The following is a 16,152-nucleotide window of genomic DNA, read 5'->3' on the forward strand; positions in this document are numbered from 1 at the left end:
GGTTGATTCACTATGGAGGTATTTTTGGGGCAGTCTTTCTCCATTATGTGGAGAAAAGAGATTTTCATGAAAACAAAAGGCTTTACAAGTTACAAACATGCAATACATGCAGGTCCGGTTTGTATTTTACATTTAGATATTGACCTTAAGGAATAATGGTAATCATTCCTTTCAGTGGACAACATCAGCCCTCAGTCTGTGAACTCATGCCATCAGGCCAAATCCAAAAGCAGCAACATGAGCTTGTGGGAGATATTAAAGAAAACAGTGGTGTAACATACACGTAACGTATACATAAAGGATTATAAAATATAATGCATTGTTAAATAATAAACTCCCAATATTTCTGGCTTGTGACTGCTTTCAAAACGGTGACTGCTTTGTCAGATTGGGGGCTCACGTCACCTTTTACTGTCTTCTTTGGGCCTTTTGTCACATTTCAGCATTACATTACATTACATTTCATTTAGCTGACGCTTTTATCCAAAGCGACTTGCAATAAGTGCATTTCAACCATGAGGGTACAAAACCCAGAACAACAGGCAGTGGTGAAAGAAGTAGTCACACCCTTTACTTAAGTGAAAGTACAGACACAACAATGTAAAAATACTCCAATACAAGACATAGTCCTACATGAAAGTAAATGCAATATGCAGTTAACGTATCAAAATAAAAGTGCTGTTTACTTATTGTAAGTTATTATAGATAACATTATTAGACGTAAATACGTAAACTGCAAGTTACTGTTGTCGCCGCTGCAGATGGAGCTAGTTTGAACTACTTTATATCTAATTTTATATCCAGAGACAGCAGATAAATGTGAGGGGTTGTCAGATGATTACTGAGAGGAAACAAAAAAAAAACAATCCACAACGATCCACAAATCTGTTTTAAGATTTTGGACTCTTTCTTGAGCTGTTAACAACTCAGAAGTTTGACCCCGACTACACACTGATTTCTGTAAAATGTCAGAAGACAAAGAGATTTAATCGTTAACAATGTGTTGAATTATCCATTGTATCAAATCTTCCTCTGAAAAGTAATTAAAGCCATGAATTAAATGTAGGGCAGTAAAAAGTACAATATGTCCATCTTATCAACCTCTTTCTCTCCTCAGGTTTATTGTTTAATCAAAAGAAGATGATGCTCTTCTTTCGGCGCCTATAATTTGTGCACACTTGGATTATATCTTAAATAAATCTTTGTAAGAGGTACAGTTCCAGCTCTTCTTAATATTGCTCCACGAGGACTGCTGATCTCTGTCCAGCATTTTAGCTTCTCTATTTTGTAATTAGTAAATCCACAGCTCTACAAAACTACAACTGCAGCAATCACCATCTGTCAATTTCCTGAAATGCACAATTTCTCTAAAAATGTATTGAAGAAGTCAGCACATAGCTTGTTGAGACAAATAATGCTTATAAATGCAAGAATATAAAATATTTTTGGAACAGAAAGAGGAGTGCAGTATTCCAGATGCAGCACTAAATACATTTAAAGCTTCTCTTCTGTTTCACTGCGGCTGAAGCTGCAGACTGTTGATGAACACAGTCTGCAGCTCGAGGATGTCCTCGGTGGCCTCTATGGGGATGCTGAACCTGCCCGGTGAGCTCGAAAGCCCACCGGTGGAGTTGCAGGGCGGCTCGTAGCGACACTGGCCGAGATTGTCGTAGAAGGAGTCCCCCCCGCCGCCCACTGCACCCTGCAGGTGCTCACAGATGTCAAGGTAGTGGTGCTGCGGGGAGAGGCGGTTGTGGTCCTGGAGCTGGTGCGATCTTTGATGGATGTGGAGGCGGTGTTCGGGCCCGGGGCTGTGACAGGGGCTGTGGGACGGGCTGTGGGGCATCTGGCACGTCTGCAGGCAGCTGTTTCTCCGCATGGCCCGGTGGAGGTCCAGCCGAGCGATCAGCGGCTTTCCGATGTTGACGCTTTTGGTCCAGTGGACGGGATGATCGTCGTCCATGGCCGAGAAGGTGCCCTGAAGGCACACGGTGAAGACCAGCTCCTCCTGTTGCATGAGGATGAATAGTGGTGTTAATTAACACAAAGACACCTTTTTTTGTTTTTATAATCCAGAATTGTTTCACTAAATTAGACCACATATGTTTTGGGATGGACACATGAACAAACGAGGGCAGAGAAATGGATTATTGTCTGGTAACTTTGTTCATTTTTCAGCCAACGATTAGTGCGCCTTTTAACACGGCCAGACTTAAATATCTCAATTTGAGAAATCTATTGAGAGCTTCTACACACATTAATGCTGAGCAGAAGATGAATCCAGCCAGCTGTGGTGACTTTTCCTCTGGTGCCACCATGAAGTAGATATAACTATGACTTTTCATTCAGCCCTGCAGCAGGTTAAAGTTTTCCTGCGTACAATAAAACACTTACACCTGCTGGATCAGGGATCAGTAATTGGCTTAAGACCATTTTTCTGGCATAATTCAGGCACTGTAAATATTTATTTGGCCACAAAACTAGAGAAGAGGCAGTATTTAATGTTACTAGGGCAAACTTTGAGGACTTATGAGCCTTTATAAACAGTTCGATCTACAGTACTTTCGTAAAAGCCTTTCAGAAGATGGTGACACTTCAGTTTACGTCAGGTGGCACATATTTTTGTTGGAGGTCCAGATTTGGGCCACGAGCCCACTGCCCGAGAGGGGTTAGTGTAAAATTTTGTACATACATTTATGCTCTCCTAATGATGAATTCTCCATTTGTGGTCGTTCACAAACAAATACCTAGACCACGAACAACACGTATGTCGGCACACACGGGCTGCAATTTTTTCTACTTTGTTTGAGGCTAATTATAACATGCTGACATGCTAAACCACGGCAGTAAACATGGTTTATATCATACTAAACATCAACATGTCAGTGTGAGGATGTTAGCATGCTGATGTTAGCAAGCACCACTTCACCTACTGTAAGCATTGCGCCTCACAGAGCAGCGAGCATGACTGCAGACTCTGATATCTTTCTTTATTTTAATGAAGTAGAAATTATTTAAGGGTTCATGGTTAACATATTCTGCACTGCTTCTGAAGTTAGTTATTTTTTTTACTGTTCAGCTGATTGGTTCTGTGTCAACATCATTCTTTGCTTATTAAAACGTCCCAATGCTGATGCAGCATTATACAAGGAGTAGCTCTGCCCCAGAGATCTGATTGGTCAGGTCTTAGATGACAGGCGTCCCAACAGAAACATTCCATCAGGTTAAATGTGCTTCTTCTTTTTTTTTTTTGTTTTTTTCCCCAAAGTCATAGTTTTTGTTTTGTTCTGAAAGAAATGAGACTTTCAAAGTAATTTTTGTGTTGTTTTGGCGTTTTTACCCGGAGCTTCTGCAGCGAGCTGAGCCGGGTGTAGAGGCAGTGCTGCGGCAGGCTGCTGGACAGGAGGTAGATCCCCGTCTCCTCCGGAGTCTCTCTGTTCATCTCTTTAGGATCCACATCCAGCTCCTGCAATAAGAAAAGGAAGTTTGAACATACATGTTGTCCAAACCAAAATAATTTCAGGTGTTTTTCAATAAATGAATGTTGTGACGACAGCAGTGACCTGTGAGAAGTCGGTGACGTGAGCCTGGCAGACGGACATGTCCTCGGGCTTCTTGACGATGTGAGTGTAAATGACGAGCACGTTGGAGAACTCTGCAGCGAAGCCCAACTTGATCTGAGCTCCACAGTCGAAGTCGAGACTCATGCTCTCAGGAAGCTCTGGAATAACACAGAAACAAACATCTCTGGTTTTAATGCTCCATTCCCAGAGTGCACACGTACAATCGAATCCTTTTGTACTTATTAAATGGGCCTATTTACTGTGAATGTTAAAGGAACGCAAAGATTTTCATGAATATTTTTTTGTGTGTGCAAGTGTCCTAATAATTATTTATAATAATGTTATCATTAGTCACACCTACTTTGTGTCTGTCTTAAATCATTAGCATTAGAAAAGGTGAAATTACCTCCAAACTTCAACGTTATTTCCGACACAAAAAGTTACTAGAAAAATACAACTTGATACAATACAAAACAAAATAGACATTTCTGATACACAAAAATGTCTCTGAAAACTGTGAAATGCAGGAAACATTCACCACTTCAGATCAACAAAACTTTTCAAATTAAACCAGCGGTCTCAGAAAGATGAATCAGTATTTTGGTAGAACTGTTCATTACTCATGTCATCACTGAGATATGTGATGGAGGCAGGATATCTCACTGAGCTCCGAGTCGCACGAAGCAAATAGGAGCTTCCCAGTGCAGTGATAACAGATGAAAAACAAATAAACTCACCGTGAGCTTTTGCCCACTGGCGGCTTTGAGTGCGAGCGAGGTCGGCGCTGTCGCTGGGCAGAATGGGATCGGTCAGCGCTCGCCTGTCTGACAGACTGCTGCGGATCTCCAGGGCCTGTTTCCCCTTCGTAGCATCGAACTGACCCATGTCTGAGCACCAAGACATAAAATTCAAAAAAAAAATCGCACGTCAGCTTTTCAGCGACACAAAAATATCCCAAACTAGGTCATATGAGCTGAAACTGTCTCCAACCAAAACTGTTAATAACCCTGCAGGGCGGCAAGGAGCACTGTAAGGAGCATTTTATTTTAATTTATTCACCCACCCTGAGCTGATGTAGATAACTTTACAGAAAAAAAACAAACAGGATATTCACGTGTAAAAACTTGTAATCACTTGTGACCACACACATATGTGTTTGTGCACGTGTGAAACATGTATTTTGCCAATGGAAAACATGTAGGAACATTTTGATGGCATAATGTGTGAAGCTCATGTAGACTCCCATGTGAAATCTTTTCCACCTATTTTCCGCATGGTATCATGTTGCGATATTTGGTAAACATGCGTCATCCATGTGATCACGTGTCCCATGAGGAAAACATGGTAAACTCTATTTTTTTCTGTAAGGGTTTATCCTGTAGATCTTTTCCAAATTTCCCTTCATCTTAAAGAAAACCCCACCGGCCCTCAAGCAAGTATGTAACATTTTTTACATTAAAAAAATGGAAAACAAGCTATATTGAGTTCATTTTAAAACAAAACGCATCCTATGGGAAACACCTGAACTGTAATAATGCTAAATCTGTCTGATGATTCTTCATATTTTTCATGGCAATGATAATAATTTGACAAAATTGACAAATTGATTTTCAGACAGAAGTGCTGTCCAGGTTCTATTTGATGTCACTACATATCACGTTGTGTCCAATCTCTCACCCTCAGCGACTCTGTCCAGCACCACAGTGATCTTCTCGTTGTCCAGCAGACGCTTCTTCAAAAACTTGACAAACACACCGTTGGTGAATCCGCTGGAGCTCAGCTCAAAGGCCTCGGCATCTTGGCACCTGAAAAACATTTTGTATTTGTAAAAATCAAAGATGTATGGTATTACAGTATATAGTACGAGTTTGTTTTTAATGGTAGTTATGTTTCAGACTTACGTAGCGTATCCAAAGACAATGTTGGCCGTAACTCTTAGGACAATGTTCGGAGTGCTGTCATCATGAATATTCCTGGAAAATGAATAAATCTATAAAACGTCTATGATGTAAACCAAGGTGATAAATCTTTAGTAGCTCTACACTGCAGAGAAAATAATTAATTCATCGCCCCATTGTGGAATTACACAGAAAAGTACTCTCACGGATATAAAAATGTCCTGAGAGTCAAATACTTGTTATGCAGATACCAACAACAACCCTGATTAGATTGTGGCTCGAGAACTTTGTTGCATTTCGTACCTCATTTACTGTTATATGTCTACTATCATCTCCAATACAAGCAAAAAAAATAACATTTAAAAAATGTAATTCAAAAGAAACATCACAAGGACAAAAACTCTACTGATAATAAAAGGTCAACTTCATCCAGATAACAAATCTAGAGCTCATACAATTAGTTGATTAGACATTTAGTACAAGTACTGACTAAAAATTAATTAGCAGCAATTTTAAATATTTGGTGAATTGTTGACGCAAATCTGACAAAAAAATAAGCCGTGCCCCTTCTCAGATATTAAAATTTGCTGGTTTTCTTTGTCTTTCATCATGATAAACTGAATATTTCTGGGGCTTCTGGCATTTAGTTGGACAAACGTAATTTTTTTGTTTTTTGACATTTCATTGAGTAAACTATCCACTGATTAATCTAGAAAAAATGAACAATGATAAAAATACCTGTACAAAACCATTTAACAGAAAAGAAATGTGGTTTTAAAAAAAGTTTTCAAACCTAAAATACCTCAATATTCCCTCCTGTAGTCTAAATAGCTGAAGTTCACTCTAATTTTAAGGCGAGTGTACATTTCTAAACAGTCAGTTATTAAAGTTTTACTCATTTTTTTCCTCTGCGGTTGTGGAAATAATATGAATATTTTTTTATAACATTTTAGTGATCAACTGACAGTGCACATTGTTGGTGACATTCATGAGTAATTATACCCTTTATGTACGTATCTGCTAAACTGCTCTATGTAAATAGATCTCAGATGTCTTAAACATGAGGGACTCACCTCTTCCTGCACATGTCCAGCAGGAAAACGTTGAGGCCCGTCTCCTTCTCCTGCATCAGCCTCAGGATGCTCTGCACACACAAACAGTTGGCTGAGCGATACGGGTTCGGAGCGTCCACCGGCACCATGAAACTGTTCCCGTAGTTCTCGTATCCGTGACCGGCGTAGTACAGCAGGCCTGAAGAGGGACGTGTGCATTTCAGTCATGTAGCTCAGATGCAAAGGATAAAATTCTGGCAACATTAAGAAGTCGTGAAAGGCTTTCAAATGAATCTTACAGGATTTATTTATATTAATAACTTTTTTCTTAGGGTTACATTTTAAAAGCACTGCACTAATTCATATTTTCTCATTTTATTTCCAATTCTTATATAGTATTTACTATCATGAATGGAGTAGAGTGTGTTAAATATCCTGTTTCAAGGGCAATGACGATCCAGGTGTTAACCCTGATGTATTTACTGATATATATGCAGTGCATAAACTCTTCGTTTAATAATATAAAATGACAGTGTTTCAGATTAAATCCATTTTACGTATTGTTTTGGAATGTGTGCATTTCTTTCACGTCCTGGTCTGAAACAAAATCCTGAACCAACCAGAGGTCTATAAAATCCCAACATACCATAGACTCCCTTGTGAAGCAGCAGCAGGAACTCATCCACAGCGTTTCTCATCTCCGACTCTGTGAGATCCAGCAGCGAAACCACCTTGAAGTTGAGCTGCCTCAGCAGGTTGGTGAGGTCGTACACGTCCACCATGGGAGCTTTGAGCTGCGGGTGGTTCTGGTACGACAGATTGCCGATCAGCAGGGCCACTTTGTCGGTCGCTGGGATCAAATGTGGAAGAGGTAAAAAAAATAAAATCCGTGTTAAACTACTGGAAATAAAACAACCCAAACACGATAATATGCATCAGAAAGACCGTTCAGAACTGAAAAGTGAACCGTGAGTGTAAAATAAGTGAAAATGTCTTGGCATGATGAGACCACACACTTCAATAGCAAAGAGAACAGCAGACCCTCGATGTCAGAGGTTTAGATAAGACAGGATCCCCCCTGTCACACCTGGAGGAGGTTCTAATCATTGATGCCTAATCTGGTCTGGTCTCAGTTTCTATTTATTTAAATAATGGAAATGACTACATAAGAACCAGCATATGCGTCATCTGTTTGAGTATTTTCACCTTTATTAATAGGAACTGTACAAAGAGAATCAATTGTTTACTTGTTCAAATGTGTTGAAAAAGTCAAACCTGGACCTTTTTCACAAGACTGACTTTGTTGCAGCAAAGAATTCTTCCCCTTTAGTAAAAATAACAATCAGATGAGAATTTAAATTCCCATACAGTCACAACATTTGTGACCAATACACCAGAAATTCTGGTCGTGGTGATAGAAATCACAATTACCAAGAAGTGCAGGGAGGAAGGAAATGGATCATGATGCGATGAACACCAAACACAATAACATGAAAACCGCTTTATATCATATAATACATCAGCTCTTGCAGTTTTTCTTTTGTAGTGACACTGTTTTTTTAGGTCATATTCTGGTTTGAATATGAAGTTTGAATTGTGAAGTGTTATTTTGTCCACCTGTGTGGCTGCTGACACGAAGATTTCACATCTTCATTTTGTTGTTCATACTGAGAGGGGCAATTGTGCTCCAGCGTTACTGATCCCTGATATAAGTGAGAACTGTGAATGAACACATTTTAATAAGTCACCGTAAGTGATACGTAAAAAGTCATAAGTCATAAACACTCACCATAAAGTTGGTCTGGAATACTATTTAGGAAAAATTCACTGGAACCTGAAATTGCAGCAAACACAAAACTAAGGATTAGACAGGAAGTGATGTGTTTGAATCAGTATGTATAAATGTTCTTTAAGTATGTTTTCGCTTACCTCCTCCAATGTCGTAAATGTCATCTGGGAATTAAGAATATAAATATATTGCCATTATATAAAGGTCAGCATTTTTACATCTGTACTAGAACAATCTTTATATGGAAGAAAAGTTCAGTCAAAAATGAAGGTGAACCTTCAAGTAATTTTCATGCAATCAAGCAAAGTAATTATCATTACTGTAAATTTAAAAGATAAAGTTAGTGGGATTCAGTCACAGGTGTAGTGCAGCCGGAGCGCACCAGAACAACACACCACCACTTTTGTTCTCCATATAAGGAAATAAAATGTTCAGTCTCTTTATCTGCTCATTTTTTAAGTGCCTTAAGATTCAATCAGCTCTCAAACATCTATCACGCATGAGAGACAAAAAAAACAAGCAAATAAACGGAATGGTCAAAGTTGTCTGATTCAGGACTCGCAACCTTGTTTTGATCCGCTACCGTTTACCGCAGTCGGCCTTAAGACAAACTTCCTGTATCTGTTTCAAACTAAAAGCCCTCTTCAGTAGTCAGAAACCCTTCAAGGCTTTTATTGTGAAACATTTGCGGGAACATGTGACAAAAATCTGACAATCACACTTTAGAAGAATAGTCCAGAACAACAGTGGAAAACAGCAGGATTAATATTGTTGCCTGTATTAGATGAAATCCTTGGAAAATATACATTATTGATTGTTTTAAGTAAACGTGCCACCACAATGGTTACACGACCTTAGAAACAGCAACAAGCTCATCATGTTGTGCGCTCTGGTACTTCAACAAACAGCAGTACACCCCTGAATTCAGTGTTTGTCTTATTACCAACAAGTCCCATGAAAAGACCAAAACTGGGGGACACAAGCCCATTTTCTAATTAAAGTTGTAAATGACTGAAGGACTAATATGGTTTCATTTTTAAAAAGGGCTCAGTAATTTCATAAAACAGATGAGCACTGTATTTTTGAGTAAACATAACAACAAACAGAAGTAACTGGTGCTTTTTTGGGGACTATTTTCAAATGCATATTAAAGGATGATTTTGATGATATTCCCTTTTCACTCTAGAAATTTGAGGGAAACGAGGAGTCGCATAAAACAGCACGCCGTTGTTAGGGCGACTAGCGTGACCTCCCTACAGCTTTCCAAAAAAATACATGTTTTCCTCTTCCATTTAATTTACTTGCTTGCCTGAAAAGTTTAATCCGACGATTAAACTGAATGACTTACAACTTTTATCACAATGGTCATCGAGGTAATCTACTAGCGCACTGAATTTGAGTTCCCAGAAAGTCAGCCTGCGTGGATGAATATAGAGAGTAATTAGGTCAGTTGTCAACAATCCCAGGAGGGAGATCTGTGATGCAGTGAGAACAAACGCCTGATCCAGGCAGCTACTTTTGTGTTTACTTTCAGTCAGACTCGAAAAGAAAAAAGAAACATTTAAAATGATTCATGTAAAGATGATGTTTTTTGGAAAGCTTATTGCCCCAATAAATGCCATTTTGTGAAACTCTTGTTTCCTTATATAGCTACAATTTAGGTGGACAGTGTGAAGTTAGCATGAACCATTGAGCCATAATGCACACCTTAATGGGAAATACCCCTGATTGAAATAAACTGGAATTATTAATTTGACACTGTAGTGAGTATCTATTGCAGTGGCTGGACGGCTCATGTGGAACTGAAATAAACTACAATCTTAATTATTTTAACAAGGGAATATAACTCCTACAACAGTGGGGCTCAGTAATCAGTTTTTTTTTGAGAATCAATCATATTTTTCATACAATAATGGAGGTCAATGACACAAAAAAATTCACAATTTACAAAAAGTCAATCCTTTTCTGGTGATTTGTTGGGCACTGTATTTTTAGCAATGGGAGGCGGAGCTTCAGTTTTCAGGCTCCTCCCCTGTGGAACCAGCTCCCAGTTTGTGTTCAAGGGGCAGAAACCCTCTCTAGCTTTAAGGTTAGACTCAACTTTCCTTTTTGATAAAGCCTATAGTTAGGGCTGGCTCAGGTAGACCTGAACCAACCCTCAGTTATGCTGTTATAGACCGAGGCTGCTGGGGGACCTTGTTACATGCTGAGCTTCTTTTCTTTCCTCCTACTCTTTAACTGACTCATACCTCACCATCTTTTTCTCTCCCATAGCTTTTTCTTATTGTCTGTTGTCTCCATTCAGTTCCCTCGCTCGCATAGTTTCTCTTCTTTCTTTTCCAGATGTCCCGTCATGGAGCTGCATGTCTCTGCTCTGCGCTTATCATCTCCACCAACAGTTCTTCTCTTCTATCTCTATGCTGTCCTTTTCTCTCTCTGCTCTCCTCTCACCCCAACCGGTCAAGGCAGATGTTCTCCACCTCTGAGTCTGGTTCTGTTGGAGTTTTCTTCCTGTTAAGAGGGAGTTTTTTCTTCCCTCTGTTGGAGGTTTTTCTCCCTGAAAGAGGAGGGTTTTTTTCTCCCTCCTAGCTTATGTGGGAATTGTTGAATTGTTGGGTTTCTCTGTTTGATGTTGTAAAGTTCTGCTGTAAGGACTTTAATGTGTTAAGTGCCATGAAATAACCTGTGTTGTGATTTGGCGCTATATAAATAAAGTTGAATTGAATTGAATTGAATTTGTCGACAATAACACAGATAACAGAAAACTAACATATTTTCATGTTGATTGGAAGTCATGATATTAGTAAGATCACAATCCATGCATGTGAAACCTGGAGATTAACGTTAACGTTTGCATGCAGTTAATACTTGCTAATTGCTACCCCATTTAACCCAGCATGCACTGGAGTTTTCAACTCTACCTTCAGTACACTCCATCGCCCCTGAAAACTGGACAGATATCCTTGGTGCTTTCAGTTAAGAACAAAGGGAAATTAAGCACTCAGATATAATGACAGTACAGATGATTTTTACAGCATCAAGAAACATCCTCAGTTGTGACATACCTATGATAACATCAACTTCATTGGTCCACATCCTCTCAGTGCTGCTGATGATCTCACAGCGATACCTGCCATGATGATCCTGCATCGTGTGAGGAATCTGAAAAGCACAGACACTTTATATTCAGCTTTGTGCCCGATGAAACGATCAACAATTTAGTGAACTGCAAAGATAAACTCTCGTGTTTTCATAACCCAATAGCTTCCGCTTCATGCCTTGCGACATCTCAAATGAAGCGTACCGTAAGTTCTATCAGGAAGACTATCTTTGTGTGTAATTCGTCCTCAATTCATCAGGTGATTCTTCTCATCACCTGACTATTGGCGGTTTCGGTAAACCAATCAAATTTCACCATGATCCTAATGAACCAATCATTCCACTGCTGTCCAAATTTAAATGTTCTCCTCTCCTCTGCATCAGCTGTCACATCAGAGCGATCCACTGTGACCCCTCGTCAACCCCCTTCACCACCAGTCTTCATACCCAGTCCCCAGGTCCAGCTCATCAGAATCTTCTCTTCATCACAGCCAGTTCTGTTGATACCGGCGGCACACCAACCTACTCAACGTTTATCGTCATGTCTGCGCTGTTCTTTTCTCTCTCTGCTCTCCCATTAACCCAACCGGTCAACCGACCACCACAGAGCCTGGTTCTGCCAGAAGTTTCTCTTCCTCTTAAAATGGAGGTTTTTTTTCCCTCCAGCTGTTGCTCAATTGGGAATTATTTAATTGTTCGTTTCCTTTCTATTATGTTTAAGAATCTGTGTCAGGACCTTACAGTGTTAAGTTCTCTGTGATGACTTATTTGTGATCTGGCGCGATATAAAGTGAATTGAATTAATCATATCATCAACACCATCATGTACTAAGCACCCCTTTAAATATCATGACATCACAACGAGTCACATATGACTCTCAAATCATTCACATTTCTCTTCTGGTTCTTGCACATGGCAATAAAGTCTTGTATTCGTTCACTCAGATTAAGTCTCTCCTGATTGAACTATAACTATTTTGAAAAAAGATCCCAAAGAAGGAGTAAATAGTAAGTGAATAAAAAAAAAAAAAATATCTCTAACAACTTCTCACCATGAATTTCCTCTTTGCAGCGTTGAGCATCGGGACTCCATTTCTGTGCCACTGGTATCGAGGGATCGGCCGTCCCACAGCTCCACACTCCAGCTGCAGGGTTTCCCCGACGTGTAGCCGCTGGGACTGAGGCTGGATCACCAACTTCAGCCGGCCGTCTAAGGAGTGATAGCTCTGCCCTGGTGATCATTAGTACAGGTTTAATTCCCACAAAAGTGTATATTCTGTCCTGGAGAGACCTCATCATGGGACAGTGAGCAGGAAACAGGGCTCACAAGCGAGACTCAAACGCTCGCAACATCTTACCGTGAGATATGCCGACATTCAGGACGTCCACCTGAGCCCACTGGCTGAACTCGAAGGCATCTCCACTGTTGACCCTGCAGATGTAAAAGCCAGCGTCCTTCACATGGACTGGACTTATCACCAGGTCGGGAGAGAAGCTGTTTGGCACCTGAGGTTGTGAAAATGTGAGCCCCATTTACCAATAGGCCGAGTACAACATCATCCCAACCCAGAGGGGAACAAGCCGTTCCACATCTGCAACTGAAATCTCATCTCGACACATTCACCCTCCTTGGCTCCCTCTGCTCGCTCTTTAAAAAGGTCATTTTGTCCAAGTATGTGTGTCCCAGTGCATCTCAGTGAATACATAAGATGTAGTGTAGGGTGTTTGCGAAGTGTTACAAGTTTTGTTGCTTGATCAAAATCAGTACCTGTTTCACACACCAAACTCCGGGCACACCAGCGATCACAAAAACGTGTCACTCAGGAACTGATGATGATTTGTAACCCGTACTCATAAAACCGTCGTCCTGCTCTGTGCACGTCATCGTTGGTGTGTAACAGGAAGAGTCTCAGGACTTATTGATCCATCCACCCTCGTACAACTACATTTAGGTTACTTTGTTTTTTTTCTGACTCCCCAGTCAAGAAGAATAATGCTGGAAATATTATCACAAGTCAAAATTATGGATGAATAAAGGAAAGATATATAGACATGTTGCTCAAGTTGAGACTGTAGAACTGCTTTTCAGCCAATGACCACTTTAACTGCAGTTTGTGACTCATTGTAAATTTCATTCAAGTCCTGCATTGGGCAATACTGTTTTAGTGAGTGGCTACATTTAAAGGACAGTGATGCACAATGATAGAAGTTACAGATAAAATACTTAATAAATTGATACAAAGAAACACAGCAGAGACAAAGAAGTGACAAACAGCTTCCTTTAAAGTCAGGAAGAAAACTGTGTGTGTGGTGTGGGGGGGGGGGGGCAGTTGCAGCTCACCTCCTCCTTAGATTTGAACCACTGGTACTGCACTGGAGATTTGCCCACAGCGTGGCAGCTCAGGCGCAGATTGTGGCCACTGATCAGAGCGACAGACTGGGGCTGAATGAGGATCTGCAGGGCTGCACATTAACAAGAGGTTCACTTTGGATTCACACTTTGTATTATGCTGTTAGGAGCTGCGTGAAGTTGACATTTAAATGTGACATATCAAATCTCTCAAATCAAGTCTCAAGTGTTCAAGGTGTAGTTTCACTGCAGCTACCACCCTCGCAATAATACAATTCTGAGGTAAGCACATAGTCGTTACGGTTCCTCTTTCGACAACCCAAACGGATTAAACCCTGCTTGCACTGCCTGTAAACTGGCCCGGCAATAGTAAGTGTACCACCTGCAGTAGATGGAGGTCAGCACGTCTCCATGTTGGAGAAGCAGGCAGCTGTACCAGCAAAGACGCTTAAAGTCGTACTGTTGTGAACGGGGTCAGAAACATAATGTATTTCAGCCGCCTAAAAAAAGTCCATCTAAAAACATTAACATCATTTTAAGTATACACTAGACGTAGAACATTTGCACTGTTTACCTTGCTGTCACAAAGACACTTTGATGGGGAAATGAAGCCATTATTATCGCTTCAAAGCCGCCAGATTACATTGATAAAAACAGTAATTTGATCTCACAGGACACAGAAGCTGCTGGTCTACCGTTGCCTCGATCGTTTGGTCTGTTTGTGATATTGTGTGACTTTGGTCTTAGTTCGGCTCCAAACTAAAGTGTTAATACACCACCACTCAAACAGACCTAGATTTTTTTTTAGGTGGCTAAAATATGTTCTGTTGCTGAGTTTCTGTGACGGTACAGCTGCTTGCTTCTCCCACCTGACTGACTCCCATCTGTTGCAGGCAATACAACGGCTCCAGATAAGTGTTTCATACAACCCCCACAAAACGCAGAACTATGCCTTTAACACAAAACCACAACATACACCACAAAGATCCCCCAAGTCTGACAACTTAATAACAGGCTTGAGGCGGTTTCACGGCACCTGATGGTTTGAGGCACTGCAGAGCCTCTGAGTTGCCCAGAGTTTGGAGGTAGTCCATCAGGTGACCCGTCGTGCAGCCTCGATCTCCCATCAGCCTCAGCAGCATGTGGCTCGGGCTGCCCTCCAGCTCCAACACCTTCAGAGAGCAAATCTCCATGTCGTCTGAGCTGCAGGCGGATGCAGGAGATTGACAGTACAGTATTTCATATTTCAGACATTAAAGCTAAAATAACAGAACACGAGTGACACTGGGATGATGTCACAGCTGCAAGATGAGTTTGAATGAGGAAAAAAAAATTTTTTTAAGAAGATATTAACAGCCAAAGATTAGTCATTGTCATTTTTAATTTAAATATATGTAAATAAACCCACAATGTTTACGATTTTTTTTTTTTTTTTTTAAATAAATAGGACTAGGCCTTTCATTTCTGAGTGGTACAAACAGATGAGCAAGCCGAATTTTTTTTGCCTGTCGTTTTACATTTATTTATGTCATTAAATCTCTATAAAGTTGTATAAACACAAATAAGGTTGGCTATTCTTACCACTATAATTATTAGCCCATTGTTACTAATGCCACAAAACCTGTCACACTTACGTTTACATCCTGTGTCGTGCTCAATCAACACCTCCGTGAAAAGTTTAAACACGAACTTTCATAATTCATTGCGCGACTCTTATTAGACTGAATTCAATAAACTGAAGTCATAATAGGCCTTCTAATAAGACAGTAACATTAAAGTATAAACAAATATCATCCAATAGATAACCTACAGTGTTGAGTACTGATAAGTCATCTGCAACACACCTGACTTTAACCCGTCTGTCATTGCCGACAATCTCTCCAAGTTTTCGCCATCCTTTTTTGTTGGATTTGTCCAACACCCCACAGAGCCTCTTCACAACCGGCTCCTTCAGCAGGCTGATCTTCGTGGATCGATCCAAAGAATCCGACATGGTAACAAAAGTTTACCATCTATCAGGCTGGGAGCGCTGCTGATACACTTTACAACAGAGACACAAACAGACACACAAAAAAAACCCAACTCTACTTCCTGAAAGAAATGGTAAAAGTTATGAAGACACGCCCACTTCGCTGTCTCGGTTCACCCCCCTCCACACACACACACACACACACACACACACACACACACACACACACACACACACACACACACACACACACACACACACACACATACAGCAGCGTGCTGGCTTCTGCCGAAGATTGTCTATAAATCCAGAGGAGCCACTGGTTGTGTTTTTTTGTTGTCTGACTCACCGGATGGAGAATCTTGGTTTGTACCTGTCATTGATTGACTATTTCAGTTGGCGTTGTCCTCCTCCTCTGCTGTCTCTGTGTTG

General features: G+C 40.5%; 1 protein-coding gene across 1 annotated transcript; it reads right to left on the reverse strand.

Moving 5' to 3' along the window:
- Positions 1-549: 549 nt before the first annotated feature.
- malt1 (MALT paracaspase 1) lies at positions 550-15,773 on the reverse strand. The gene is made up of 17 exons (XM_069706549.1): positions 15,596-15,773; positions 14,788-14,954; positions 13,743-13,864; positions 12,760-12,907; positions 12,454-12,632; positions 11,368-11,464; positions 11,224-11,271; positions 8,443-8,466; positions 8,303-8,347; positions 7,160-7,363; positions 6,535-6,712; positions 5,465-5,536; positions 5,241-5,368; positions 4,301-4,450; positions 3,564-3,721; positions 3,341-3,466; positions 550-2,008 (listed from the first exon to the last, which is right to left on the reverse strand). Exons 1-17 carry the CDS (start codon positions 15,742-15,744, stop codon positions 1,514-1,516), a joined length of 2,490 nt encoding a protein of 829 aa, XP_069562650.1. The 5' UTR covers positions 15,745-15,773; the 3' UTR covers positions 550-1,513.
- Between the last annotated feature and the right edge of the window lie 379 nt (positions 15,774-16,152).

This window comes from Brachyistius frenatus, unplaced genomic scaffold (genome assembly GCF_029030835.1).
Source record: "Brachyistius frenatus isolate BFR_SWC_R1_liver_20210118 unplaced genomic scaffold, ASM2903083v1 Contig_63, whole genome shotgun sequence".
NCBI classification, from domain to species: domain Eukaryota; kingdom Metazoa; phylum Chordata; class Actinopteri; family Embiotocidae; genus Brachyistius; species Brachyistius frenatus.

Bases quoted from the DNA above. Each gene is read 5' to 3' on its own strand.
- malt1 (XM_069706549.1), bottom strand. From the start codon at position 15,744: ATGTCGGATTCTTTGGATCGATCCACGAAGATCAGCCTGCTGAAGGAG. The intron at 8,348-8,442 runs GTAAGCGAAAAC...CTGCAATTTCAG, and splicing joins CATTTACGACATTGGAGGAG to GTTCCAGTGAATTTTTCCTA. The intron at 3,467-3,563 runs GTCACTGCTGTC...TTCTTATTGCAG, and splicing joins ACGTCACCGACTTCTCACAG to GAGCTGGATGTGGATCCTAA.